The sequence below is a fragment of the Micromys minutus genome (assembly GCF_963924665.1).
Source record: "Micromys minutus genome assembly, chromosome: 1".
NCBI classification, from domain to species: Eukaryota; Metazoa; Chordata; class Mammalia; order Rodentia; family Muridae; genus Micromys; species Micromys minutus.
The window spans coordinates 22,632,802-22,659,930 of record NC_137969.1 but is presented as its reverse complement, the minus strand read 5'-3'; the positions used below and the strand labels follow the sequence as shown (position 1 = coordinate 22,659,930).

The window sequence follows — 27,129 nt, the reverse complement described above, 5'->3', positions numbered from 1 at the left end:
GCCTTGTTTGGCTTTTGACTCTACCCTGCCATCCACTCTCCCTAGATGTGTGAGCCTCAGGGTGCAGTGAACACTCTAGGCTTGGTATGTTCTAAGACACTGACCTTGGTTCTTCTGTTTGTTTCAGATCCTCTGACCTCAGAGATCCTACACTGATGCCCACCTATCCTTCCTGTTTCTGTTCAACATCACCTCCTACAGTAGGAGGTGAACATGTTCAGTCTCTATCCTCAATTACCCACAGGTCTGACATGACTTGGTGACAGTCTTTACCAGTATTATTATGTCCGGATGAGGTGATAAGGGGTTTGGCCTGGGTCTAAATCCAGTGCAAGCATTTGGTAGGAAGGCTCATGAGGACACAGAGACCCATAAAGAAGGAGCTGGTGTGAGGATGAGAGTCGGAGTATGGCAGCATCAAGCCAGGGACCACCGAGCAACAATTCTGGGGAGCACCAAAAGTTGGAGATGAGGCCAAGCACATGGTCTCCATGGGAGCCTTGGGGAGGAATGAATTTTGCTAACTAACACCACAAGTATGTTTGGAATGCGAAACACTCTCCATAAACACATGTATTTGAAACTTAGACCCAGCTGGTGGTGCTGGTACGGAAGGTTGTGGAAAGTTAGAGAATAGAGCCTCATTAGGGGCAGGTTATGAGGTTTTTACAGACTGGCTCTTCTTGTTCACCTCCAATTCTGATTTAAATACTTTAAATACTGCAATCTGTGTGAACCTTTCTCCAGCACTATATTGAATCATATTTATTACTGTATGAAAGTCACATGCTGGTGTTTTTCCAAATCTACTGGAGGAAAAGAGGTGTCCTACATATTCAATCTGATTCAATTGCTCCATGAGAAATTGGGCAAACAGTGTCTAATTAATAGATCTTTCTGCTTTTAGGATGTTCAGGATTGGTTTTGTTTTGCAGCAGAGTCTCGGAAGGACCAGGCTGGTCTTGATCTCAGTATTTAGTGAAGCATGCCAAGGATGACCTTGAACTTCTGATCTTCCTGCTTTACCTCCCATGTAACATGGGCCAACATACCTGGTTTTACATGGTGCTGGGGACTGAACTCGGGGCTTTGCGAATGCTACGCAAGCACTTCAGCCACTGAGCTGTACCCCCAAGCCGGGGATTCGGACTCTTTATTATAAGCACACAGCTGACCTAGCCCATCTAGCAGTTTTCTTCTCTTCCTGTACAACTTCCTTACCTTAAATGCCCTCACTCTGCCTCTCGGCTTTAAAGATATAATGAGAAGAAAGGACATGAAGTCTCTGGGTCTTGGCACAGCTTCAAGAGTCTGTGTTCCAGAAGCCGGAGTGTGTTTTAAATGTTCCCCTATTCTTCCTTTTCTTTTGCTCCTTTCTGAATAGCTCCCAGGAAAAGGGCCTAAAAGGCATTTATTTTGGGAGCCGAGACTGTGGAAGAACTGCATTCATCCGTGAACATGGAAATTCAGAAAGCAACAAGTACATCATGAGTCGGGGAGGCGGTCCAAGGCAAGGGGAAAGAGGCCGATGAAGTAGAAAAACCTCCAGAGAGCATGGCCGAGCTTCCCTAGGGAAGCTGTCCAGCAGCCCCCACCTACCAGGCTTCCTCTGTCTTTGTTCCAAACCTGAATCTTCTCCCTTACAAGCTTAGAATTAAACTTACAGCATCGGAACTCATGACAAGAATTTCCCACCATGCCTAGGGTGGGTACAGGTAGGCTTGGATTCTGTTGGACCAAATACTTCACACACAGGATGATGTCATTGTGGCATCATCTGGCCAGGGCAGCAGCCTTGCTATTTGTTCCCTCTATGGAGCAGGAGGAAGAGACTCAGAAAGCTTGGAAAGGTGCAGTCCTTGTCCCCACTTGATAACTGTTCTTCCTATGGGATTTGCGTTGGCCAAGTAACTGTGGCTAATGCATTGTATAGTGTTTCCACCTTAGGCCTTCTTCTTCCTCTTGCTGTACTCTGGAGCCTGTGGAATTCTGTCAGGTAAAGCCTCTCTCTTCACAAATTTTATCTCAAATTCAGCTAAGAGACCCCAAACTTAGCTGACAACATTAAGAACACACAACATGGCTCAGTGGATAAAGGTGAAGGACACCAAGCCTAATGGCCTGAGTTCAATTCCTGGAACCCATGCAGTGGAAAGTGAGACTCTAATCCTGCAAACCACAATCTGACTTCCACATACACAGTTTACCTCCAAATTAAATTTTAAAACAATTAAAGGAAAAGTGTAGAACGTTTAGAGTGTGAGGTGGTTTCAATAGAATTGGCCCCCTTAGATTCATGTGTTGGCCCATAGGGAGTGGCACTACTAGGAGGTGTGGCTTTATTGGAAGAAGTATGTCATTCTGGAGGTGGACTCTCTCCTAGTGCTCAATGTAGAGCTCTCAGCTTATCCTCCAGCACCATGTCTGTCTGCAGGCTGCCATGCTTCCTGTCGTGATGATAATGGACTGAACCTCTGAAACTGTAAGCCAGCCCAATTAAATGTTGTCCTTTATAAGAGTTGCCTCAATCGTGGTGTCTCTTCACAGCAATAAAACCAAAACTAAGAAGAACTGATTGGTGAGGCTTATAGTCTTGGCTCTACAGATCTGCAGGGTTAGGCCAAAAGCAGTTTGCTTTGATAGTAATGTGCATCTATAAGTCTCATTCCCTTTACAGAGTCTGGCCATTCCTCTCTGGCTGCCCTGCCACAAAATCAGCCTGTCCTGATCCTCCTGAGCCCACTCCTGGATCTACCTTGCACTCCACATGCAAGTACTCATGGGTATGGTAGCATCGATGAACCAATCCATGAGCAGTCTCTCTCAGCCCTTTCTGCCTTCCTCTCAGACTCAGCATAAACACTTGTTCCTAACCCTAGGCTGCACCATCTGGCCTTGGTTTCCTTTCAGCCTCAGCTCCCATAATCCTCTTCTCACCAAGCTCCAGGCTCCTTGGCCCCTCACTCTTCCTCAGAAATGCCAATCATCTTCAACTTCAGGACCACTGGGCTCTCCTTTCTCCTTAGAACCTGACTCCTCGGATTTTCAGCCAGTTCTCCATCTCTGTTCATTTTGGTCTCTGCTCACATTTCCACATCCTTCTAACTGGCTTTCCTAAAAACCTCCTTGCTTTGTCTGTGTTCTTCCCAGACTTGTTCCTATTAGATACCTTCTGCCTCCTCTCCAGTAACATAGAACATGGGCATGGTCGGGATTCTAATATGGGATGAATGAATGAAAGAATGAGCAGTCAGAAGCCCCGGGATCCTTGGCCGAGCTTACAGCTCACCACCTAGAGTATAGAGTTTATAAAGAATTCATCAGAGAGTGGCATGGCACACTGTAAACTATCTGGAACTTTGGCAGTGACTCAGCTGTACCAAGCCTGGTTTTCTCAGGTCGGCTGGCTGCTACAGCACTATGTGGGGGAGGGTTTAGCCCCCCTGGCTGCCCTACTTTCTGTGGAGTTCTAAAATCTTGGTGTCTCCCAAGTCTACCAGCCTCAAGAACCTCTCTCCACTCTAGACAATCCCTGGGAGTGTTACTGCCTTCCTTTCCAATTGGGGTGAAGTCTCACCTCCATCCACGCCCATGATGAACCGTCCCACAATGAGCATCTCAAAGGTTCCTGCCTGGAGTGAGCAGGCCATCAGCAATGCTGCAGAAATGGCAAATCCATTGTTGGCCAGCAAGGTGTACTTCCTGGAAGGAAAAGCAACCTGTTAAGGACAATGTTCTGGGAGGCATGTCAGTGTCCTTTCTCTCCCAATCAGAGAAGCCAGTCACTCCAGAGGTGGGACAACTGGGAGTTTAGGAATTGAGGTCATGGGGTCCAAGTTAACAATGTGGTAGATAGGGCATATTACCAACCTGAAGGTTGCTGTGAATTCCTTGTGGTAGGATCTGGTCTCACCAATTCTGAGTTTTATTTAGCATCTTTAAAGACAAGCTATGATGCAGGAGCTAGGCTAAGTGGGAAAACAGAAACTACTCAGTATTTTAGTGGAAAGACCATAGCATGTGGAGTCAGATAAACTGTGTTAGAAGAATGATTTGGGTAAAGGCTCTGAAAGGGGGTGCTACTCTGTGATGCTCATGTCTTTGGGGCATGGGAGGGGCACCCTGAAGAACTGGCTTGGAGTAGTGCCACCCACTGGTATCTCCTCTCTTCTGGACACTACTTAGTCAGCTTCGGGGCATTGGACAAAAGCTGGAACTGGAATCAGTAGCCAAAGTCACTCAGGCAAACAAACAAACAAACAAATTCAGGGGGTGTGGTGCCTAGACAACCTCTGTGCAGCCAAGAGTAGCATCCTACTGTTCTAGCTGGTAGACTCCACCCTCTGTTTCTCTTCTCTTCTTCCCTCACTTTCTCCTTTTCCCTCAAGAAAAAAGTCATATTTATTAAAAGGCAGCTTAGATTTAATGAACTGCAGTTTAGGATGTAGAGCTGGATCCGAGCCATGTAACTGAGTCAGACAGACTCCCTTGGCAATTGTAATGTTAACGGCTGTGGTTCAGGGCTGCTGTCTGTTTCAGGAATGTGTCCCCAGGCCCTCACCGTTGAGATTCTTGCCTCACTGTGGGGGCTAGATTCCTGTTCCTTTGGCAGCTCTGTCTTTGAGGAACGATCAGGTTGTTTTCTGTTCCTCACCTGCAGAACCAACTCCACGACTTCCATTTCTTCAAGCCTTGCTGGGTGACAGGCCCTCATCTTGGTACCCAATCTACTCTTAGCACTTGGAGACATCTTGTAAGGCAGGTGCTCTTACATGCTTATGTCATACAAAGTTAGCCCAGGACCCTAACATGTTAGAAACTTGCTGTGAGTCAAGAAGTTAGGAAGTTGAAGAGTTTGGGAAGCAGTCTCTCCCACCCTTAGCTCCCCTCAAAAAGGTTACATGAATTAATTAAGAAGCACCAAGTTGTGTCATAAATGACAAGAAACAAAGGGAGTTTAAGAGCGAGTCAGTATCCCTTTAGCAGTTAGGACAGTTATCGTCTCTGTGATTTCTGCCTGACGCCATCTGAGCTACGTCCTCTTTCTGTATCTTCCTGGAGATACAGCTTTTGCAGCTGTGCCGATGGTACCATGATACCCAGCAGCAGCCCACAGCAGCAGGTGGTTGAAACAGCCCAAGTGCTTGCTAGCAGCGAACTAAGTTGTAAGTCAGTTCCTGTGGGTATCGAAGGCAGCTTTCTATAGTCTGGAGTGGGAAGAGCTCTGAGAGAGAAAGAAAGAGGTAAAGTATAGAATTTGGTGTAAGCCATGTAGGGACCTACGGGGGAAAAGAAGTGCGACTATGTACGTGGATGAGTACATGAGTGTTTGTTTGTGCACGTATGTGGGTGTCTGTGTGTGCATGTCCATGTGTTTCTGTGTCTCTCTGTGTATGTGTGCGTGTGTTAGTCATGAACCTTGAAAAGATACCCAAAGTTGTAGTGTTGGGTATCACCATCGAGGACTGAGGAACTGAAGGGCAAAAGTGAAGAGGGAACCCCAAGTATTGTGTCCATTAGGTCTTTTAGAAAGCAAAGTCACACGGATATGTCAATTATCCAAAACTGACATGATTTTATTTTTTAAAACCTAACTTAAATGAACCTTTTGATGAAAATCAGTTATGTCAGTGATATTCCAAGAAGGCTAAACATGATTAGCATATGTGTAGCATCCGTGGTGTGGCTACAATTAGATGAAGGGACAGTCTGTGTCTCAGGAGATAGTGGAACAGCATGAGATTCCTCTCTACTCAGAACAGCAGTTACTCTAATACTTATCAACTGTTCACTTCTGGCATTTCCCCTTAGTATTTCCCAATATGGCCGACTTCTGGTAACTGTAATGGAGAAAAGTGAAATCCCAGACAGCAGAGACTAGCGTGTGTGACCGGGACAGTGTCTATCACTTGCCTGTCTTTGCCATGCTTGCCCTTTCTCTACCTTGTTGCAGGATTGGTATGAACAGTCCCCCAAATGAGAGTGCGGGAGTACAACACGGGGTCCCCATCACACTCCCTCTGCTCTTATTCGGAGTGTGCATTTCCTCTAGAGATTGAGCTGTGGCCCCAGCAACCCTGCCCAACATTATGTGACCCCGGTCTCCCCGCACAGTATGGCTGCTCTCCATTTTGACTTTCCATCCCAGAGATGGAAGATGCCTGACTGTAAAGGTGGAAAGATATTTCTCTCTGTACCTACCATTCTTGGTCCCAGTCTAAACCCTTAAGGCCTCACAGACTCAACGCTGTTGACAGAGTCTTCTCAGAGAGGGTTGTCCGAGGTGATAGTTCTCAGATCTGGCCAAAGCACTGTACCCTCACCCTGAGAATGGAGAATAAAAAGCCTGACCCCACCTCAGTGACATCACTACCAGTAAAGAGGATGTCTGAAGCCAGAGGATGTGTGTGAGAGAGAAATTCATAGAGTGGCTCTCGGGCTGCTCCTCGGCTTCATAAATAGCATTTATACACAGTCACCTGACATGGAACGACACTGCTATGAACTTAGGAATGTGTGGCTAGCCAATGACAACATAGGTGACATGCAGAGAGACATGCTGAACCTCGAACTGAGTATCTCTGGTACCCCCTGTTGACCACCCTTTCAGCCAGTCACTCAGACAGAGACGCTCAAAGCCTCAAGACATGCAGCTGTCATGAGGGTGCTACCTAGGAAAGCGAAGCTTCACTGTGGAGCAGGCACAGTCTTAAACTCTGTATTCACTGCATGAGATACCTTATGAGTTAGATTTTTTAAAAATGTGTACAGGTGTTTTACTTGTTTGCAAGTCTGCACACCGCATACATGCCTGATGCCCACATAGGCCAGAAGAGGACATCAGATCCCCTGGAACTGAAGTTACATACAGTTGTGGGCCACAGAGCGGGTGCTGGGACTTGAACCTAGGCTTTCTGGAAGAACAGGAGATGATCTTAACCACTGAGCCCTCCCACCAGCTTCAAGTTGAGTTCATCTTGAGGAAACAGAGCTGCATGCACCTTAGTCAAGGCCATACTAGTGAATGAAGATCTAGCTCTCCACTGACTATGACACTGTCTGCCTGCAAGGGTAGCTGCCATATTCACTCACAGACAATTATCCTTTCAACAAAAACCACAACACTGGATTGAGTGCTGATCAAGTGACATGCCAGGGGTGACCAGTGCTGTCAAGGCAGCTGAAGAAGAGAAGGGGTATCATTTTACAGAGTGGACCAGGAGGGTATGTCTGGGAAGGTTGCATTCAAGAAAAGGTGGTAAGATGGACAGCTAACTCGGAACAGCAGCCCTCCAGGTAAGGAGAAATAAACAGACACACAACATCTTTGAAGTCACTGTGGCTGGAGACAGTGGAGGACCCTGGAGGCAGCAGAGGAAATGGGCAGGTAAAGAAGAGTTGCAGGGAAGATTCTGAGGGATGTTCTGAGCTAGCAAGGGGGTGTGGGGGCGTGGCCACAGAAGACAAAGAAAGAAGGACTTGACCCACTTTTACCAAGATCCATCAGTCTTCTGAGCTGTTCATGACCAAGAGGGGGCAGGAGCTATCACGGGAGTGTGGGTAAGTGCTGCTGTCCAGCACGCTGGTCGCAAGGTAGGTGGAGAGAGGCAGCAAGGCCCTGGCATATTTTGAGGACAGACCTGCTGAGAAGGTGACGAGTGAGGGAGAAGCCAAGATTCTTCCCCGTTTCTAGCCTGAACCTTTGTGCTGTCCCCCAGTGGTGTCTCCGATGGCTTGCAGGAAATGTTAGTCACATCTGAGTCAGACAGGAAGCATTTGCAAACAGGGATGCACCCCGTCTAGTAACTTCACCATATTAAATCTTACTTCCCAAAATAACTCCAGCCTGCCGGCCTCCAGGAGAAGATGGAAAACTTATTCGCAAATAATTCTGAGAGCTGACTCCCTGGGGCTCAGAGGCAGCCTTTAATCATTTGTGCTTCCATTTTCTCCCAAGGATGAACATAGCAACACAAACAAGGGGCATCGGTTTCGAGAGCAGACTCCAATATTGCCTGTTTCATTGCTGGGAGCTTCTCCAGCAGACTCTGGTGTTTCCTGAGTGACCCAGAAGGTCACTAGCTCCCTGGCAGAGAGGAAAAGCAATAGGCTGATGGACTGGCACCAAGTCCTTGAGAAAGGCTCAGTTTGGGAACACGGGAAGATCAAGGAAGGCTGAGAGCAACCTTCTACAGGTTCAGCCTTTCTAGGATCAGGATTGCCGCGGTCCAGCCTCGAGGAGGGACCTCAGAAAGGTGGGAATGAGAGCAACGCAAATTCACTAATGGCAAGGAGTCAGTCGTGGATGTGAGCTGTCAGTTCAAGTGTTCTCTCCTTGCCCAAGGATTCTCATTCTTCTTCTTCTCCTGTCTTCCTTCTCCCTTCTCGTTCTTTCTCCTTCTCCTGACCAGAAAGCCTGAACCCAGTCTTTTATTTACTACAGATATGCCATTAAGGTTTTGGTCATCATTAATGAGTATTTTAGAAATCCTTAAATTTACATAAATTCTATAAATCCTGGGTCATTAAATCTTACCTCTGCTTCCTTAAAACAGAAACTAAACTCAAAGAAAAAGCAAGTAAAGCAGATAGCCCTCTCTAATATCTCTCTAGCACTGTCATCTCCAACTCTTCAAGGAGATAAGAAAATGAGATACTAACTTTCCGTATGTGTATATATAATCTTCTAAGTCTCTAATCTTTGTTTCCTATCTTAGCAATTCCATGGCCCCATGTACTCTCCTGATACCATTTGTTTCTGGCTCATATACAAGCCTCCCCCCTATAAGATGAACACATCTATCATTTGTTCGTCTTTTATAGATTCCGTCTTTTCCTATCCATACCTTGTCTTCCTGAGTTCACTTTAGCTCTCTATCCTGATGTCCCCAAGTTCACCCTGGCTAACTAATAAAGCAGTCATTGGACCGGAGAGTATATGTGTCTCCTCATCATTCCACATTCAAGACCAAGTCTAGCAATGAACTATTTCTACCAAGGACCGTGTAGGCTTTTATGGACTCTGTGGTTATATTATCTAGAACCTTTCCCATGGCCCTGAAGGCCAAGCAGAAGTTCTGTTTCTCGTTTTCCAAAGCCCCATGACCACTTCCATTCGTCATTCCTAAGAGCCGCATCTGTTCCATTTATCATGGCGTGATTAGCTCTGAGTAATGGGAGAAGTGTATTCCCCAGGAAGGAAGACTGAAAGTAAAATAGAAGAGACAGCAGATCAGTTTCTGGCCAACTGTGGTCATCAGCACACGTGAAGATCGTGGGGATCAAAGGCATGGCAGTGCTACAGGGGCGCATCTCCCCTATGCAGACATGTCAACCTGGCACAGGACTTATGGGTGGGAGACAGAGGAATACTATTTTAGTTTGCATTTGTAAAGCACTTGCCAGCAAACTCCGGTGAATGGAGAAGCTGTCTGTGTGCCACATGCCTTTCAGCAACTCTTAAACCATTCTAGGTCTGAGTGCCAAGATGGTACCTCACTCTGCATCAGTCATGTTCTCCATCCTTTTCTGCTTCCCTGCCTTGAATTCTACTATTCTTCATTTCTTTCTATGTGCTTGATAGAGCTCACTGGTTAAAGGTTACCCTATGTGCTTCTGCTGTGCTCAGCATGACTGAACATGTTGAAGATCTCACCCAAACTCAAGGGTATCAACCTCCATCACTTTCCACTGAACTTGAAACTCGTTTTTCTAGGCTGGCTGATGAGCTTCAGGGATCTCCCTAGGCCCCTAGCTAGGACGAGGTTATAAGAGATGGCCATCCTAGCTCTCTATGTGGGTTCAAGGGGAGTCGGAACTCAGATTCTCATGTTTGTATGACAAGCCCTTTACCAATGGAGCTGTCTCCCCAGCCCAGAGCCTAGCACTTTTAAGGTAAGTATTAAGAGAGAGATCATAAGGCTGGTCTATGCTGACCCTTGGCCAGAAAGATTGACAGAAGGAAGGCAGGGCTGAGAGATGAAGAAAAGAAACAGATCGATTGGGTTTCCTTATGACATTCTGTGAGCTGGCTGGTCCAATGTAAGTCATGTGTGCTAATAAATTCCCTTGGGGACTTCAGCCAAATTGATTCAACCTCCATGATAAGCATTCAAAGACTTCTCCAAGCGATGTGAGACATCATATAAGTTTGTATAAATTGCATCATGTTGAACCTTTACTCCTGTTCTTCGGGGTGAATCCTGCTTATCTGTAATTTAGACTTTCACTTTGGGGGGACCAGATGCCTCTTGATGAGCCTGTTATTCATTCTCAGTACTTACGGGGATCATAAGAGCCTTCATATAAACTTCTTAGACTACTTCTCTGCCCCAGGGGCAGCCCTGGGCCACAAGAATGATTCTTTTCTTGTTTACAAACTCAAGTCTGTCCATATAATTTTCCACCCCCATCCTGACAACTATTTTGACACCCAAATTGTCTGAGGTCTGATTAAGGATCTGATTTCAAAGCCATGTGGGTTTTCTTACTTCGTTTCTTCATTTTTTTTTTTTTTTTTTTTTTTTTTTACCTATTTCTAGAGGTCAGATTTAGATTTAATAACACATGCAATGAGGAAATTTCTAACACAGTTTAAAACACTAGCTCACAGGCACCACAAATACTGTTCAAGCCCTAACGACCCAGATCATGGCGCTCAGACCTCACATGGCTGTGGGAAGCATGGTGGCCGACTCTTTTCAGTTCTAGAATGAACATCGTATGCCCTGCATCTTCTTCAGTCTCCATGGCAGCTCTCCCATGTGCTGCTCCTTTATTTCCATGCTACTGTGAACCAGGCAGGCTCGAGAGTTCCTATAACTCACAGACAGTTTGTGAGCTACCAACATCAATACCCAGAGCCGAAGCTGATCCTGTGACCATGTCTGTGAGCTGAACACATACTGTCCTGTGTCAGGAGGGAAAGAGGCCTGTGGCTACAGCAGTGGAGAGATGATACCAAACAAAGGGCTGTGGTCCCACCAGAATACTCTATGGTCTGAATTCTCCCAGTCGGAGACTTGGGAGGAGAAGGGTCCCTGGGTCCTGCCTAAGCTGATATGGCCCATCTCTAGAGACTGTTGCTGGCTATCCAAGTTTCCTGGTCTCCATTGCTCTCTGAACATATAGGTGTTTGTGGACCAACCACGGCTGCCACCCACTACCCCTGAGACTGTTGGGGTATGAGTAGCCAGTCCTGCCTCCCCTGCCCGAGTTACCAGTATCCCGTCCCAATTTGAGCAGAGACCCAAGTTCACTGAACTCCTCTCCTAGCCACACCATGGAGCAGGCCCTTAATGGTACACCCAGGCTTCGGCCGCTGTCCCTTAGCCCCTCACCATGATCGGACAATCCCAGGAGCTATCTCAGTGTTTGGTGTGTTTGGCCTGGGTCTGCATTTCCGACCAGCACTGCTCTTTGTGGTGTAGATGAGCAAATTGAGCTTTATGGGCCATCAGGTTCACTATGGGTAAAGCAGGGGAAACAGCCGTGGATTTCTGAAGTAGTCCATCTGTGGTACCTTGAGCACCAGACTGTAGAGGAAAGTTCAGAAGTGGTAGCCTTCTCTTCAACTTAGCTCTTTTTCCTCCCAACAGCTATTTATGCAGACCCTCAACGTATCATTGATTCCCAGAACAAGGAAAAAGAGGAACTGGCGCTGGCTGGAGGATCAGTGAACAGCGCTCTCCCTCTGGTCTCTGCAGCTGGGCTGAGGGCTCCTCGATTGCTTAGAAGTTCAGGGTGTTCAAGATGTTTAGGAACATGTTTTTCCTTTCTTTCTAATTTACACCAGCCAAGCTGTTGAACGTTCTAAAGCTACTGTCAATCATCTTAGGCTCTGTGCGAGAAAAGCACGTGTTAGGAGATGAGGTGCCAAAGTCCGGAATTGGTGACTGGGAACATTTGGCCCCCAGTCCCAGAGCACCATTCTCCATTCTGTTGCTTGGGCACACAGCCTCATTAAGGAACAGCCTTAAGGCAAGAGTGCACAGCCAGGTACAGGATGAGTAGTCATCACGGTCCACAGAGCCAGTTAGGTCCAGAGAGCCTAACTGGAGTAAGCAGGGGGTCTACGGACAGGTCTGGCATAGGCCAGAGGCTCAGCAATAGCCCCCCAGGGTACAACCTCATTGTGTGCTGATGGCTCAGCCGTCACAGACCTGACAGTTCTGTTGGTAGCAGAAGCCCTACCCAAGATCTGCTTGAACTGTGAAAAGATGGTGCTGCTCCCAGCATGAGCTCAGCCATGTGTGAGCTAGCTGAACCTACCTCTCTGGCCTCCCGTTTCCATCCACAGACCCACTGGAGGAGAGCAGGTGGAACAAGAGAGTATGTGAGGATGTCTGGAACACTGGGGGACCTCAGGAATCATTTCTCGCTGCCTTAGGCAATGGCTATGTATTCCTAGTACTGAAAGCCCCAGTTACTGCTCTGGCCCTGGCCCTGGGGACAAGAGAAGCCCCAGCACTTTCCCTTGCTCACTGGGTATCATATGCTTTCATGGTACCATGTGGATGCTTCCAACATGGGCCTTCAGAGAACCTTGCTGAAACATCGGTATTCTAAGGAGCTCTTTGTTGGGGGACATTAGGCAGGGTGGGAAGGAATAAGTGGGACCCTTCTTAGGGGTGATTCTGGAATGCCAAGATTGGAGAGATTTACTGGGACTTGATGGATCCCTTCTCCAGTTTGTATAAATGTAAAATAGAGGCTTATTGAGCTACTCTGTATGGAGGGCAAAGTGAACACAAACACATGACCTGTGTTCACTGAGATGCTTCTCCTGGTGTCCTCTCTCCACTTCTTTTCCCTAGCACCTGTCACATTGCCGCAGTGGGAGCCATCATCTTGGGCTTGGGAGAAATGAAATGACTCGGCCAAGGTTGTCATCTAGTAGTGGGAGACTCAGGCATGTTTCCAGTTCAGACATGAAACTAGCCAAGACTGTCTTATATACACACACACACACACACACACACACACACACACACACACGCCACAGTGCCCCCCAAGAGGCTGATGCTAGCAGAGAGAAGACAGGGGCAGGGGACTGATATGCCAATCTGCCCTGAGAAGGATTCGTGCCATAAATAAGTTAGGGGTGAGGCAAACAAAGTAAAGTGGATCTGATTGGAGAGGGTTTGGCTGGGGAGAACTTAAGCTGGTGTGTGTGCGTATGTATTTGTGTGTGCGCGTGTGCATGTGTATATGTGTGCGTGTGTTGCACATGGGTGGACCATTGTGTGAGTGCATTTGAAAGACAGAAGTCATCCTCTGGAGCTATTGTTCAGGCACCTTCCATTGTTTTTGAGAAAGGGTCTGCCATTGCCTGGACCGTCACCAATCCAGCTACTCTAGCTGGCTCGTGTGCTTCCAGGAGTCCTCCCATCTCGGCCTCCTGTCTTGCCGTCCCTGGGATTGCAAAGATGTGCGGCTGTGCCCAACTTTCACGTGGATCCTCGGAATCTGAACCCAGGTCTAATTCTCACAAAGCAAGTGCTATGCTGACTGAGCCATCTCTCCCAGCTTGTAACTTGGAGGTTTTGATACATAATTTACTGCAGCCTTATCGGTGATGGGGACAATCTGAAACTATCCAAGCGCCCAACAATCATACAGTGGAAAACATCCTGAATAGCTGGTTGTCTTACGAGGACGATCACTCTGTGATTCTGCGGAGCAACCTGTAAGGCTCTGTGCTGGGAGTTCTCCAGGTCTCTGGGCCCAGACCCATCCCCCTCCCTGTTCTACTCTGGCCTCTGGGAGGGAGACAACTTGACACCTTGGGTTTCCGCAGCAGGACTAGAAGGCCTGGACACTGGCACCATAGGTCTTCTCCTGCCCCCAGCCCTTCATGCAGTGAAGTCATTCCAGTTAAACTGAATGAGATCCTGTTGCTTACAGGGACACTGCTAATTTTTTGCAATCATTATAGAACGAAGCCCCCCACAATAGAACCAACACCCCTACTTACCTCCCAAGAAACTTTCCGATTATCTTCACCATCAACGTTCCCACCAGGCCACCAATCGCAAATATGGACACAGTCACAGACCAGAGCAGAGTCAGGGTATCGGCGTCCATGGGATGCCCATGCCTTCTGTACCAGGTTTCATTGTAAAAGGCCTTGATGTACTGGAAACAAACAACAGGAGATGTTATTTCCCTCTGCCCTGCCCACTGCTAGATGCAAAACACAAAGGGACTTTACAGGGCACACTGGACCTGCTTGGCCCCATGCAGAACTCCTCTTTAGCTCACTGCATTTCTCTAGCAGATCTGGGGAACAGTCTTTTATGATGCAGGAAGGAAAACTGAGACTTGGGGTGACAGCATGGCTTATCTGGTGAGTCATAACCTGGGAGTCCAACAGACCTGGCTCTGAGCTCTGACTTCACTACACAGTGGCATCAATTTTGAAATACATTAAGAGTTCACACTTCTGTGGGCTGGAGAGATGGCTCAGCAGTTAAGAGCACTGACTGCTCTTCCAGAGGTCCTGAGTTCAGTTCCCAGCAACCACATGGTGACTCACAACCATCTGTAATGAGATCTGATGCCTTCTTCTGGTGTGTCTGATGACAGCTACAGTGTACTTATAATAAATATTTAAGAAAAAAGTCCACACTTCTGACAATGTTTCAGAAAAGACAATCAGCATTAAAGAAAAAGTGTTCACTTAAATTGAATCAAGTCACTTGTTCTTCAAAAGACACGATCAAAGAATAAAGACAGGGACTAGTGAGGTGGCTGGCTCAGGGGATAAAGGTGCTTGCCACCAAGCCTGAGGATCAGGGTTCAATCCCTGGGGCCCATGTGGTAAAAAAGAGAGAACTGGATCCCTCAAATTGTGGCCTCCAAACATGTACCGTAGCATATACCCACATACGAATCAATAAAGAGCGGGGTTTAAGTTATTCTTAAATGAAGTTAAGCCACAGACTGAGTTAAAGATATTTGTAAGGAATATAACTACAAAGGGAAAATCTCCACGACACACAAAGAACTCTGTGATATCCATTAGAAGACAAATGCCGGGCTATAGAGATGGATCAGCAGTTAAGACCATTCTTCCAGTGCACCAGGGTTCACTACCCAGCACCCACACGGCAGCTCACAACCATCTGTAAATCCAGTTCCGGGTGATCTGACGGGTCCTTCTGGCCTCCTCGGGCAGTGCATGCTGTGTTCACAGACAGGTATGCAGGCAAAACACCCATAAACATAAAAATGTTTTTTAACAATAAAATGAAGATAATTTAAAATGATCAAGAGACCCGCGCAGGCCTCAACCATGTGCACATACTCGGTTATTAGTCAAAGAGAGACGCACATGAAGCCAGTCAGATCGGTAAGGCATCCCCTCCAGCCTCATCACTCCTGCTGAACTGGGGCAGCGACTGGGTGGGTCTAACAAAGACTCGGGTCACGGAGCTCTGCTATCAAAGGAAGTTCATTTCCCCAGATATTCATGGTCGCACGTTGCTACTAATATGGGCCCACAAACATGCTAGGCTAGCACATGTCATTACTGGAAAGGCTTGAGTTTGACACGGACCTGAGCTCCGTGCTTGTCATTTAAGTAGTGTCTTCACTCACAGGCTGGAAATGATGACTCTGACCTCTAGGAGCTGATGTGAGGGACAGTTGTCCAGGACTGGAGTGGAGCTCACACAATCCCCACCTCGATAAGACGCTTTCCTGACCAGCTCAGCAGGTCTACTTCTAGAAAATCCCACTGCACAACTCTCCTACAGACGGGGGCTGTATCTATTCCAATGTTCACAGTGACATTGCTCCTAAGAATTACCCCAAACAACCTAGAGGCGCACGAAAGAACAGGCAGGCAAACTACAGAACAATCACAACGGAAAATCACTACAGCCGCAAACACGAACAAACTGTAGCTCCATGCGCGCAGAGATCACAGCAATTATAAACAGGGCTGGGGCCAGTGGAGAAGCTTGTGAAAGTAATGAGTGGGTTGAAATTCTCGGGCACCATTTCTGCCACTAGACAGACAGGACGGCAGGGCAGGGGGGAGGGTGCTCTTGCTTCTGACCTTGGCTCCTATCGAAGGTCCACAGGAATACAGGAGGTTCAGCTCTCTCAGAGGAGTGCAGTACCTCGCTGGCAGCAGCAAATTACTGGGATGGAACTAACAGGTATGGGCTTGAAAACAAATAGGCCTTGCCCTCTGACTGGGGATCAAGGTGCAGCCGGGGATCTTTAGTTTGTCTTCCTGATGGGAAGCCAGCAATGGCCCAGGAGCCAGTCTGTGGTCACTGGAACCCGGCGATGAAACGGCTTCTAATTTATCACAGGAACACGTATTGAATTTGAGATTTTCGGACTGCTATCTGTCACCTGCAGGGTGTGGAACAGGACAGGTGGCTGTGTGCGTGCTTGTCTTAATTTGGGTTTCTGCTTTGTGTCAGATAGCCATTGGAAATGACAATAGTAAAGGACAGACAGAAACAAACAAACAAAAACAACTGTGAAACAGGCACCCATTCTTCACACCATGGACTCTTGTAAGCACTGGACACCTAATGCCATCACCTCCACCCACAGCCTTCGAGAGGGCTGACATTTTTGACTCTCTTCCGAGCAGGTGAGGATTTGGAGACAGCCACACATAACCCACCCAAGCTCACAGCACTGGTGTGTGCCATCGTCCGGGATGAGGATCAGGTACAAATCGTCCCCCCCCCCCCCCCAGTGATTTGTTCTCATTTTTGTGCACAATGGTGTCTTGCCTGCATGTTTGTCTGAGTGAAGGTGTGTGCTGTGTAATGGCCCTCTTCTGGTGTGTCTGAAGACAGCTACAGTGTACTCCTATACATAAAATAAATAAATATTTTTTAAAAAGAATAAGTGCAACAATATGGAAATCAATCTGCCTGCTTCTGTATCCCAAGTGCGGAGACGAAAGGCATCCACCACTGCCACCTGACTAAAAATTTAGTTTAAAAAAATTTTTAATGTGTATGAGTGGTTTTGCCTGCATGTCTGCATGCATGTGCAGTACCCACAGAGGTACAAAGATGGCATTGGAACTCCTGGATCTGGAGTTACAGAAGGTGGCAAGCCATCACTGGGGTGCTGGGAACCTAGCCGGGACTCTCTGCAACTGTAACAAGAGCTCTTAACTATTGATCCATCTCTCCAAACCCTCCGACCACTTTTTAATGTACATATGGGTGCGCAGATACCTAAAATCCAGAATTCAGCTCTGGGTGCTGTCTCTCAGTAGCCATATTCTTTGTCTGTTTGAGACAAGGTCTCTTATCCGGGTCTACAATTTGCTGACTTAGTTGACCTGTCAGTGGACACGAGGGATGAGCTGTCTCCTCTTCCTCAGCACTGGGGTTACGAGCTGGCATCACTGCAAAACTTTTTACAAAGATGCTGGAGATATAACTCAGGCCCTAATACTGTGGCAAGTACCTTATCAACTGAGCCATCTCTTTAGGCCTGATTTTAACTCTTTACATAGAAAACTTAAAAATGATTGATTCTACCAGCACCTCTGTTGCCTGGCTTTGTGCTGAGGAAATGACACGTGGAACGCACACCGGCTGGCTGCTGAGCAGGAGGCATTTGTGTCCCCATTAGCTATTCTGAGAAATTTCTCTTCAACATGAACACATTTGAAAGAACCACAGAGCTTGCTAGACCTCACCATGAACTCAACAGAAACCCATCAGAGCCACCTCGAGTCACCTGGTTCCCCCACACCAAAGTGGCACACAGTAGGTGTTCACAATGTCTCAATGGAATCCTCTGTCCCCTGTAAACAGAAGTACTGTTTCTCCATTTGTCTGGTTTCTTTACACCAACACTGTCTCTTCCTCCATATTTCTTCACCTGTCATCTGCCTGCACCAGCTGTCCTGGCTCTCTGATGATGGTGGCCACCGGCCCCATCCTACTGGGCAAGGGCTCCCTTGAGGCATAATGACACTGCGGTCTTTATTTACTTCTGCCTGTCATTGGTCCTACCAGTCCTGATCAAAACCAAACCACACCCAGTGAAGACTTGGTGCTCCCAATTTAAACAACATAGCAGCTTTGAGGCAAATTAGAAGTGACAGCCCCGAGTTAGAGATGTGCAGTACACTGTGAAAAAACCCAGGAGGGAGACTTACCAGTGCATGGAAGGATGCCCATTATATAAATAAGACACTGGTGGAGGTGGTGAAGGGAGAGTGTGCACAGGGGGTGGGAGAGCCACAAGAAATAGCCTATGTGCTGACATGATGAAGCCTTCCCAGGGGTCTTTGGGAAGAGCTCAGGCTTTGGCTGATAGGATGGCTGAGCAGGCTATCCCAGGCAGCTGCTTGCCCTCCACCACACCCTGCTTCATTAGCACCATGGGGTCATTACCCTGGCACGGTCTATAGACAAGCAAGAAACATGGTCCAGACTCATGGAAGTGATTCATGCTGGGAGTTCTGTTATTACACCTCCAGCTCTTTTCCTGAGCCTGTTGCATTTACAGTGGCCAAGATGAGGCGAAAGCAAGAAAGAGGCCCGGAAGTGGAGCAATGGGGAGGAGAGTCTTGGGTTCGGGGGTGCCCCATCCCGTCAGCCTGCCAACTGTTTCTGGCACATAAACAAGCATCCACAGCTAACTGAGCATCTCTGCTTACAGCCTCCTTTCTCTTGACTGTAGTCCTTCTTGGTGGCTGTTCTTGGGAGCTCCCATAGAGATCATCCTGCCCAGTTCTACTCTTCTTGGCTCAGTGTAGCCTGGGACAAAGGGAGCTTTGGCAGGTGTCCTGCTAACAATGTCACTGTACCAAACCCTAGAACAGTCCTTCCTTCCCAATGACAAAACACTCATTTCACACACACACACCCCACCCCAGAGCTCTGTGTGGAGCTCAGACAGCTTATGAAGTTGCCATGTCTCCATCCAGCTCTCCCTGGCTCTCAGATGAGTCCAGGCATGGGGAGACCTCATAAGCCAAGGCTTACCTCCCTCTGCAGCTCTGTTCATCAGAATCTTCATCAGTGCTAACAAAACCAACCTGGAAGAGCTACATCCTCCTCCTTAAGGTCAATGCTTAACCAGCATGAATCTGAGACCATTTGCCGTGTACCAGATCAGCACCTTCAGCCTCTCTGCATGACTGCCTGAGAGCCTATGCAATGTTCAAAGACATCCCAATCAGCATGTAAATCAGTCTCAGATTCTGCAGCCTTAAACAAGGATATCCAAATGCTTCTGACAGACATGCAGATAGGTGATTCACAAAGACAGATGGTTACTGGAAGCAAGCAAACAAATGAAGAGACACAAGCCTGGGAACTCACCAAAAATCTGTCAAGAGGGTAAAGTCCTGGGAAAGGGATATCACAGAGAGTCTCCAAACTGACCCACAGTGGTGCACACCTTTAATCCCAGCACTTGGGAGGCAGAGCCATGAAGATCTCTGAGTTCGAGGCCAGCCTGGTCTACAAAGAGAGTTCCAAGATAACCAGGACTACACAAAGAAATTTTGTCTCAACAAAACAAAACATGACTTCAGTCCACATTGGGCACAGTTCTGACCATGAACTAACCGTTCAGCCAGCTAGCCTTTTGCCAGAGCGTAAAACACCAGGCCCCTTCACTTTCTCCTTAGACCTTCAGATATAGGGAGTAGTCACCACTTGTTTTTGTAAATAAAGTTTTATTGACACACAGTCTTACTTGTTCATTTGCATAGTCTCTAACTGCTTTCTCACCTTGAAGGCAAAGCTGAAGACTTACAAAAAAAGAATTGTATGACCTTGCTAACCCATATATGCAGAGCTTTTTAAAAAAATGTGTGTTGATGTCTGTAGCAAATCAGCCTAGAAGAGCAGAAAGATGGATCACTGGATAAATAGATCTGGTCTGAGTGTCATCTGTGAGCACAACAGAGGCCGTGCCTGAATTCTTTCACAGGGAAGACTCACACTTGAGAGTAATTTGACTGGAAGAGAGGTTCAGGAAATTCACATCACAACCACCAAAATTACCATGAAAAATATAAGACAAAAGAAGAGAAAGTCCTTTAGGAGCCTTCCCCATATCTTTTTATCTGATCAGAACACATTCTCTGTAAATGCTTGCTTTGTGTTGGGTCTTATTCTTTTTGGTGGCACTGCAGAAACAGTAAGATCAGAGAATCCATGTCTTCGTGGAGCTTAAATTTTAAAACAGGAAGGAAGACCAGAAGCAAGGGTATACTTACCATCTCAGCCTGCGTCAAATACTGCATGCAAGTACTACGAGGGGAAATAATTTGAGCGAAGAACTAGAGAGATTTAGAGAGGTGCTGTCCCACGTGAGCAGGTCAGGAAAGGTGTCGCCGAGGAAGACCCAGTTGAGAAGAAGCAGCAGGTGACCAAGGAGAAAACACAGCCTGTTTGAAAAAGAGCCTCTCAGCCTAAACAAAAGAAACTGCAAAGACCCTGTGGTTCCAGCATGGGCCATGTCTGAAGGACAGCACTAAGGGTCACGTGGATGGGAAAGACAAAGAGAATGCACCTCATGTTGAGAACAGAGTTTGCTGGGAGCCGGACTCCCCAGCTGAGCCGTTGCAGACATCTGCACGGTTTTCTACATGTGATGTACAGGTTGATGGATTTGGGTGCACATGAATTGACCAAATATTCCTTTGGTCTTTGACTGGAGGAGAAACTGTTGGGATCAGGATAGAAACATGGTAGCTAGCTAGAAAATGGTTTCATGAGCCAGGCTACAGATGGGACTGGGGGAGATGTAGTTGGCAGCCATTGTGGTCATTATGGACATTAACCATATCTCACTGAAGCCTTCCCTGCCTCACACAGTAGGCTCAATGGCTAAAGGCCATGACAAGGTCCTGCAGGCTCGCATGTGTCAGACAGCTCTCCTGGGCCTGTGGGATCTCTCAAACGTAGAGCCTAAGTGGCTCATACACACCCTACCCTACTCACACCACACGTCTTGAAGAGACATCGGACCCTCTGTGGATACACGAAGCCACTTGGGTGCTCTCTCCAAAGGAGCACACAGTCAGATTCTGAAAATCCCTAAGAGCAGGGTGGATGTGTTTGTTTAGGGTGATGTTGTTGAGGGGAGTTTAGAAAGATGGTCACCCCTGAAACCTAAACATAGTGGCCTTTTATAAAATGAAGTTTGCTGAGGCTCCTAAAGGTGTGTGTATGTGTGAGAGAGACAGAGACAGAGAGACAGACAAAGAGAGACAGGGGGACAGCACGGGAGAGAGACAGAGAGAGACAGAGACAGAGAGACAGAGAGATTACAGTCATTGTCTGTATTCCAGACTTCCCAAAATTAAAATTGAAGTAAAATAAAACAAAGAAGTTTCTAAAACCTCTTAAGGTTTGGCCTGGGTGACAGTCAGGGCCAGGGTCAGCTAGTATGAGGACTGGTCAAACAGCGAGACACTGACTCCCCCTTGATAAACAATTGAAGCATGGATTGTTCTCAGTCTTGTCACCTGGACCACAAGCTCCTGACCCATCGCTGAAGCTAGTGACAAGGGATCAGGAGTCAGTGCAGAGCTTGAGTTTTGTGGTCCAGCCAACTCAACATTTCTCTCACAGCGCCCCCTAGTGGCTTCCTCTCTGGCCATCCCTGTCCTAGTACCTGAGTCCTTCCTTCCCTGGATCATCTTTGCCTTCACAAGATCCCTGTGCCTCAGCCTCCTGCCATGGTCCCATCTGCACAAGGCTTCCTCCCTTGGAGAGTCTGCTGTGTCCCCAGACCCTCTGATGGCCTCATTGCCCCCTCTACCCCTACCACAGGGCAAAAGAGGATGCGAGGGACTGTGGGACACTGAGCAGGGTGTCTCCACTAATTTTCCATCTCCTGGCTAGTTCAGGTGAGGTTCACTCTGCTCCACTGAAGCTCATCCACGGAGAAGCTGGGCTCCCACTACCAGCCTGCTGGTTCCAGCTCCAGGGATGTCTGACCTAAAAAGGCATCCTGAATGAGCTTGGCCCTCAGCCTATCTCCTCTCTTGAGACTCACAGCCCGGGCAGTGTATGCCTTCCACAGATGCCCCAGCTCTTGTCTCTACCTCCCCATCCATCCCACCCTAACTATATCCCAACAGTGACCCTAGTCTCCTCGGAACTCCCTAAATAGACTTAGATCCTTCCACAGTCCTAAGCTCATGCCTGCACTTAGACCACCTCTTCTTGCCTTGAAATGTCTTGGATGTCTGTTGCTGTTCCTGCTGTTGGGGACCCTCTGGGACCTGGCAGTGAGTCCTATGCATCTTTTTACCCTGCCATCTGGCCACACAATGATGCCAAGGTAAAAATATTCCACAAAGTGATAGGGACTGTTTGACAAACTCAAAATATTTGGCCTTTAGGCAGAGCAAGAAAATTGGGTGACAGGAACCAAGAAGCTTCCTGGGAGAACTTCGGGGGTGTTGCTCTGAATAACAGTGAAGACAGCATTCATGTCTCTGTTGCACCGTGTTTTTACATGTACCATTTCCTCCAATGGGAGCTTACAGAGAAGAAAGGGCAAGGTCAGAGTGTCGGTGACAGCGGGTCCCAGGCTATAGCATCATCAAAGTCTGCCTTGGCGTGGCTGTAAGCAGGTAAGAATGGCCACATCTGTGTTATGGATTCTCAGTGTCTCCTTCCAAGTTCACCCTGTCCCTCCCTGGCCATGCCAAGTGTCCCCATGTTTTAGGAACCTGGCACTGGTGGCCAGTGACTGGGTTCAAAGGTCATGGGTTAGATTCAGACAGACCTGGGTCTGGATCTCAGCCTTCTCCGAGCTAACCCTGGGCAAATTGCTGTTTCATTGTGATGGAATGTGTAACATCAACAGATTAAATTCTGTCCGTCCATCACCAAATCCCCATGTTGCAGTCTTAATTAGCCCCCTGCATCCCCCTCTCCTGAAGCTGCTGAATCTCCCTAGTGGAAGGTCACGTTCCTCAACTTCAGACGTAAGCACCGTTTCTCTCCCTTTCTGTCTTTTCTCTTTTAAAGTGTTTTCAGTCTGTGGGGTTTCTTGGCTCTCACTGTTTGTTTTCTCAGTACTGGGGACTGAACCTAGGGCCTCATGTGTAAGGCAAGTAAGTGCTCAGTGGTAACTGAGCCTCAATCCCAACTTCCCCTGATTCCCACCACTTCCCCCAACCCATCTCCTCATTACCCTTTGGCCTGGCAAGTTACACCTTCACTCTTATCAGCAGATTGACATCCTTATGTAGCCAGGCAGGACGTGTGTGTTCCCCTGCCTCTGCCTGTCTGCCTCCGCCTCCGCCTCCGCCTCCGCCTCATTGGAAATGCTTCCAGCCGTACAGGACTCAGCCGAAGGGCCACGTCCTCCAGATTGCCTTCCTGATTCCCAGCATCCAGCATGTGATGGGTACTCCGTATATATTTGCTGAATGAATGACTTAACTGCTCTTTCCTGTGGTTCATGGGCCAGTGACGTCACACTACTCCGGGTTCAAATCTCAACTGGATCTGTGTTTCGCAAAAGGCCCCATCCTCTTGGGTGAATGCCCTGACGAGCTTTCCAGGTAAACCAAGAGTCCCTATCCCAAGTTGTTTTTCTCGGAGATGAATTCAGGTAAGTCAGAGTCTCATCTTGAAATGACAGAGTCAAAGACCCAGGTAGCTGCGGACATCTGGAAGAGCCACCTGACGTCATTTATCCCAGCAGCCTTTAGCATCAGAACCGATGTTTGAGATAACTTGGACAGCTCCTCAAATGTCAGCATACAACATTTACAACATCAAATTTTACAACCCAGATCCGCCTCGGAAGTGATAGAACCTGCATCCCTGTGGCACCTGTATCCTTCTGGAGACCCACCAGCCTAGGCTCCCCTGTATTTGACACAGAAGAACGATGGCACTCAAAGCAATGGCCCAAAAGATATCACAGCCACCAGCCGGAGTTCAGAGTCTTTCCCCGGTTTCTCTAATTTGGCAGCCTCCCGGCCTCCACCTGCAAGCCTGGGCTCAGCATCAGCCTCTGCTCCTCCCCTTGCCGCTTCCATCCAGCCAGGAGCTGGCAGAAGAAAATCTGGCCTGGAACAGATCTTCTGCTACCAGCAGAGAGTCTGGAATTGATCTCAGGCCGAAACAGGAGCCAGGAATGGGTCATAGCAGGTGGCTCTGAGTGTAAAATGTAAATTTAAAAGGACAAGTCAAAACAAAACAAGTAACAAGTCTGTGTGCCCCGAGCTCCTAAAATCCTTGCACTGGCATTAGAGCCCTCAAGCCCAGCCCGGTCTGTCAGTTCTGGGACAACACACACATTTCTACTGTCACCCTGGTTTTTGCTGGTCACCCTGCGTAGGCGCAGCGCCCTCTGGTGAGCGTACAGCGCGGACACTCACCGGCGTGGGCGCGTTCACCACGGAGAGGTTGTACCCGTAGAGGAAGGAGGATCCAAAGGCTCCCACGAGAGCGGCCACGAGGAGCGAGCAGGACCAGTTCTGGGAAGGGAGAAGAAGGCGTCAGAGTGGATGCCCCTTAATCCGGAAGGCATCCCAGCGCGAAATTCGGGCGCGAAAAGAAGCAGATGGGGGTGAGGTGGGTGTGGCAAGGCAGAGTTCCCGCCCTGAGGTCTCACCGCGCAGCAATCTTCCTGCTGGGCATCCTGAGGGGCTCTGCGCCCCCTTGGCAGGCCTCTGCTGGATGCGGACGCTGCCAGATCCAGCAAGAGCAAGGGGCAAAGCTAAGTTGTTAGCAGCGGCTAGCACTCCTTGAGCGCTACCATCAGGCTCTGTTTTAAGTGCTTTCTGTGTATCATTCTTCTCCTGCATCCCTAGTCAGTCCAGTTCCATCCAGTGTCACAGAGGAGGTGGGCAAAGCTGTCCCTGGTGCTGCCTGACAGCTGGAGCTGAGCTGGTCCCCCACTGCAGGACAAGGCTCCCTACCAGAGCAGCTTCACCTGGGTCGGAGACTGCTGATAGCTGCACAGATGCACACGCATATGCATGTGCTCGTACTCACAGGCACAGTTTCAGGCCAAAGTATCAGCCTACAAACTGGTCAACACACCTAAGAATAAGGACCTGAGGAAAGAGATGCGGGCAGGGCTTACGCTGAGAATATGAGAAGTGCATCCAGGTACCCTTGTCCCAGCTTCATCCAAGATGGCCACAACCAGGACCTGGTCATGCTCACAAACACTGGAGACTTAGGTGAAGGAAGGTTGGCCCACTGCCACCAGCTGAGGATGGGAGAGCTGCCACAGGCCTGTGGTCTGGTGGAGGAATCAGGGGCTACCACTTAACATATTTGTGTGCACAGACACGTGTTTGTAAGTGTAGGTCCTGCCCCACCCCCAGGGTGTTAAGACAATGTCCAGTTTAGAGACCAAGATTCGGCACATATATAGTTGGGGAAATTGCAATGGCTCCTAACAGCAACTCTGTGCTCTGCCCTCAGTCTCCTCGTGTTAGGCTCTAGCACCATAGAACACAGGACACATATCGGGCATCTGAGCAGAGACTGGGAGTTTCTGGGGTTCAACTTGTCCAACTGACACAGCCAGTTCTAAAGAAAAGAACAAAGGAAGAAGGGAAGGAAAGAAGGAAGAGAGAAAGATTCTCTTTTACTTCTCCTTACTTCCCTCTGGTTCAGCATCTGCCAAGACAGACAAGCTCAGCTCACCCCACCCTGCCCACCCAAAGTCCTAGAGGCTCTCTCATCATCTGAGACCCATTGCCAAAGCCCCTACCTCCAACACTGCAGCTTCCATAGTGTGAGCTTTGACCTGTGACATGGCCACTCCTTGACCAGCTTCCTGGTCTTTAAGATGGGGGGTGAAAATAGAATCCACATCCTAAGGGGTTTGCACAAGAAGAGAGCCTAACACTGGCATGTGTCCTGTGTCATGTTCCAGAGGGTGGGGCTTATCCTGAGGGCTGGGTTATGCTGCTTGTCTCCTGTGTCTGGTGCCAAGCCTGCTGCTGAGGCAGCCCTGGGTTGGTGCTGGTGGCATGGTGGGATTGCCTGGCACCAGCTCTATTAAAGCCTCTTTTCTAGACCCTGCTACCCTCCCCCGGACCCTGGCTCTCAACTCTCATCTTAAGGGTGGACTACTCCCATCAGGTCTGGAAGGGTCCTGCTAGGCAAGGGAGAATAAGAAATGGAATGAATCTCCTGCCTCGACCCCTCTTCTGCAAGTTTCCCTGCTTCTCTGGGGACCTGTTGGTTCACTATTCTTGTGAAACCCTCTCCCACTTCTTCCTGTTCTGGACACACACACACACACACACACACACACACACACTTCTTCCCACTGATCCCAGAAGAAGAAGAATCTATGACCAAGAGCACCACTGTTTTTGCCTGCCCTAGGAAAGAAAAGATAGGCAGCCCTGAGCAATCATGGGGCAGCTGACCACCAGAACCTCATTCTCAGTGCCCTGAGAGGATGCCGGGGTGGCAGAACATGGAAGCCAACAGGAGGGAGTACAAAATTCAAAGTCCTGTATTCCTGTTCCTGGATCTCATGTTCTACAGCTGCCAGACAGGGGCCGAGCTCTATCCCATAGCAGCCACCCAGGCCTGCACTTCCCACAGCACAGAAGCCATTCTGTGTTTACCTTTGTCTTCCTCTGCTGGTGACCCACAGGCAAATCCCCAGGACTGCTGGTGTCCTGGATCAGGGAAGCTAAGGCAAGCTTCTTGCTATTCATGGTTTTTTTTTCTTCCTGGCTCCAGGACCCTGGACTTGCCAGGGCATCTCTGCAGTGAGGAGGCAGAGTCCACAGGAAGGCAGGCAGAGCAGGAAGTGAGGCTGTGTGATCATGCCTGAACAGGAAGCGAGCAACATTGCTCCCTGCTCCTAAGCAAGTCGGAGAGCTGCTCTCCCCGGAGTCACACCCAAGTCATGTTTTTTTTTTTTTTTTTTTTTTTTTTGGTTTCGTTTTGTGGGGTTTAGCTTGCGTGCTCTCTCTCTCTCTCTCTCTCTCTCTCTCTCTCTCTCTCCCTCCCTCTCTCCCTCCCTCCCTCTCTTCTCTCTTCTCTCTTCTCTCTTCTCTCTTCTCTCTAACAAGGCCAGACCTCTGGTTCGGGCAGCTGGCACAAACCCAGAGAAACCTCCTACAAATTAAGTGCAAAGGTTATTGGCTTTCTCCTCAGAAGCTGGGTA

General features: G+C 48.3%; 1 protein-coding gene across 3 annotated transcripts in view; it reads right to left on the bottom strand.

Annotated features, from left to right (window-relative positions):
* SLC2A9 (solute carrier family 2 member 9) overlaps window positions 1-27,129 on the bottom strand; it is a 106,675-nt gene that overhangs the window by 76,701 nt on the left and 2,845 nt on the right. For 2 of the 3 annotated variants that reach the window (XM_080917481.1, XM_080917483.1), the window contains exons 1-4: window positions 26,582-26,691; window positions 24,362-24,460; window positions 13,976-14,136; window positions 3,578-3,702 (exon numbers count right to left, since the gene is read on the bottom strand). In XM_080917481.1, coding sequence (XP_080773607.1) covers window positions 3,578-3,702; window positions 13,976-14,136; window positions 24,362-24,460; window positions 26,582-26,674 — 478 coding nt within the window. In that variant the 5' untranslated portion in view covers window positions 26,675-26,691. Of the gene's footprint in view, window positions 1-3,577; window positions 3,703-13,975; window positions 14,137-24,361; window positions 24,461-26,581; window positions 26,692-27,129 lie in introns of those variants that run through there. The other variant, XM_080917482.1, reaches the window with a different exon arrangement.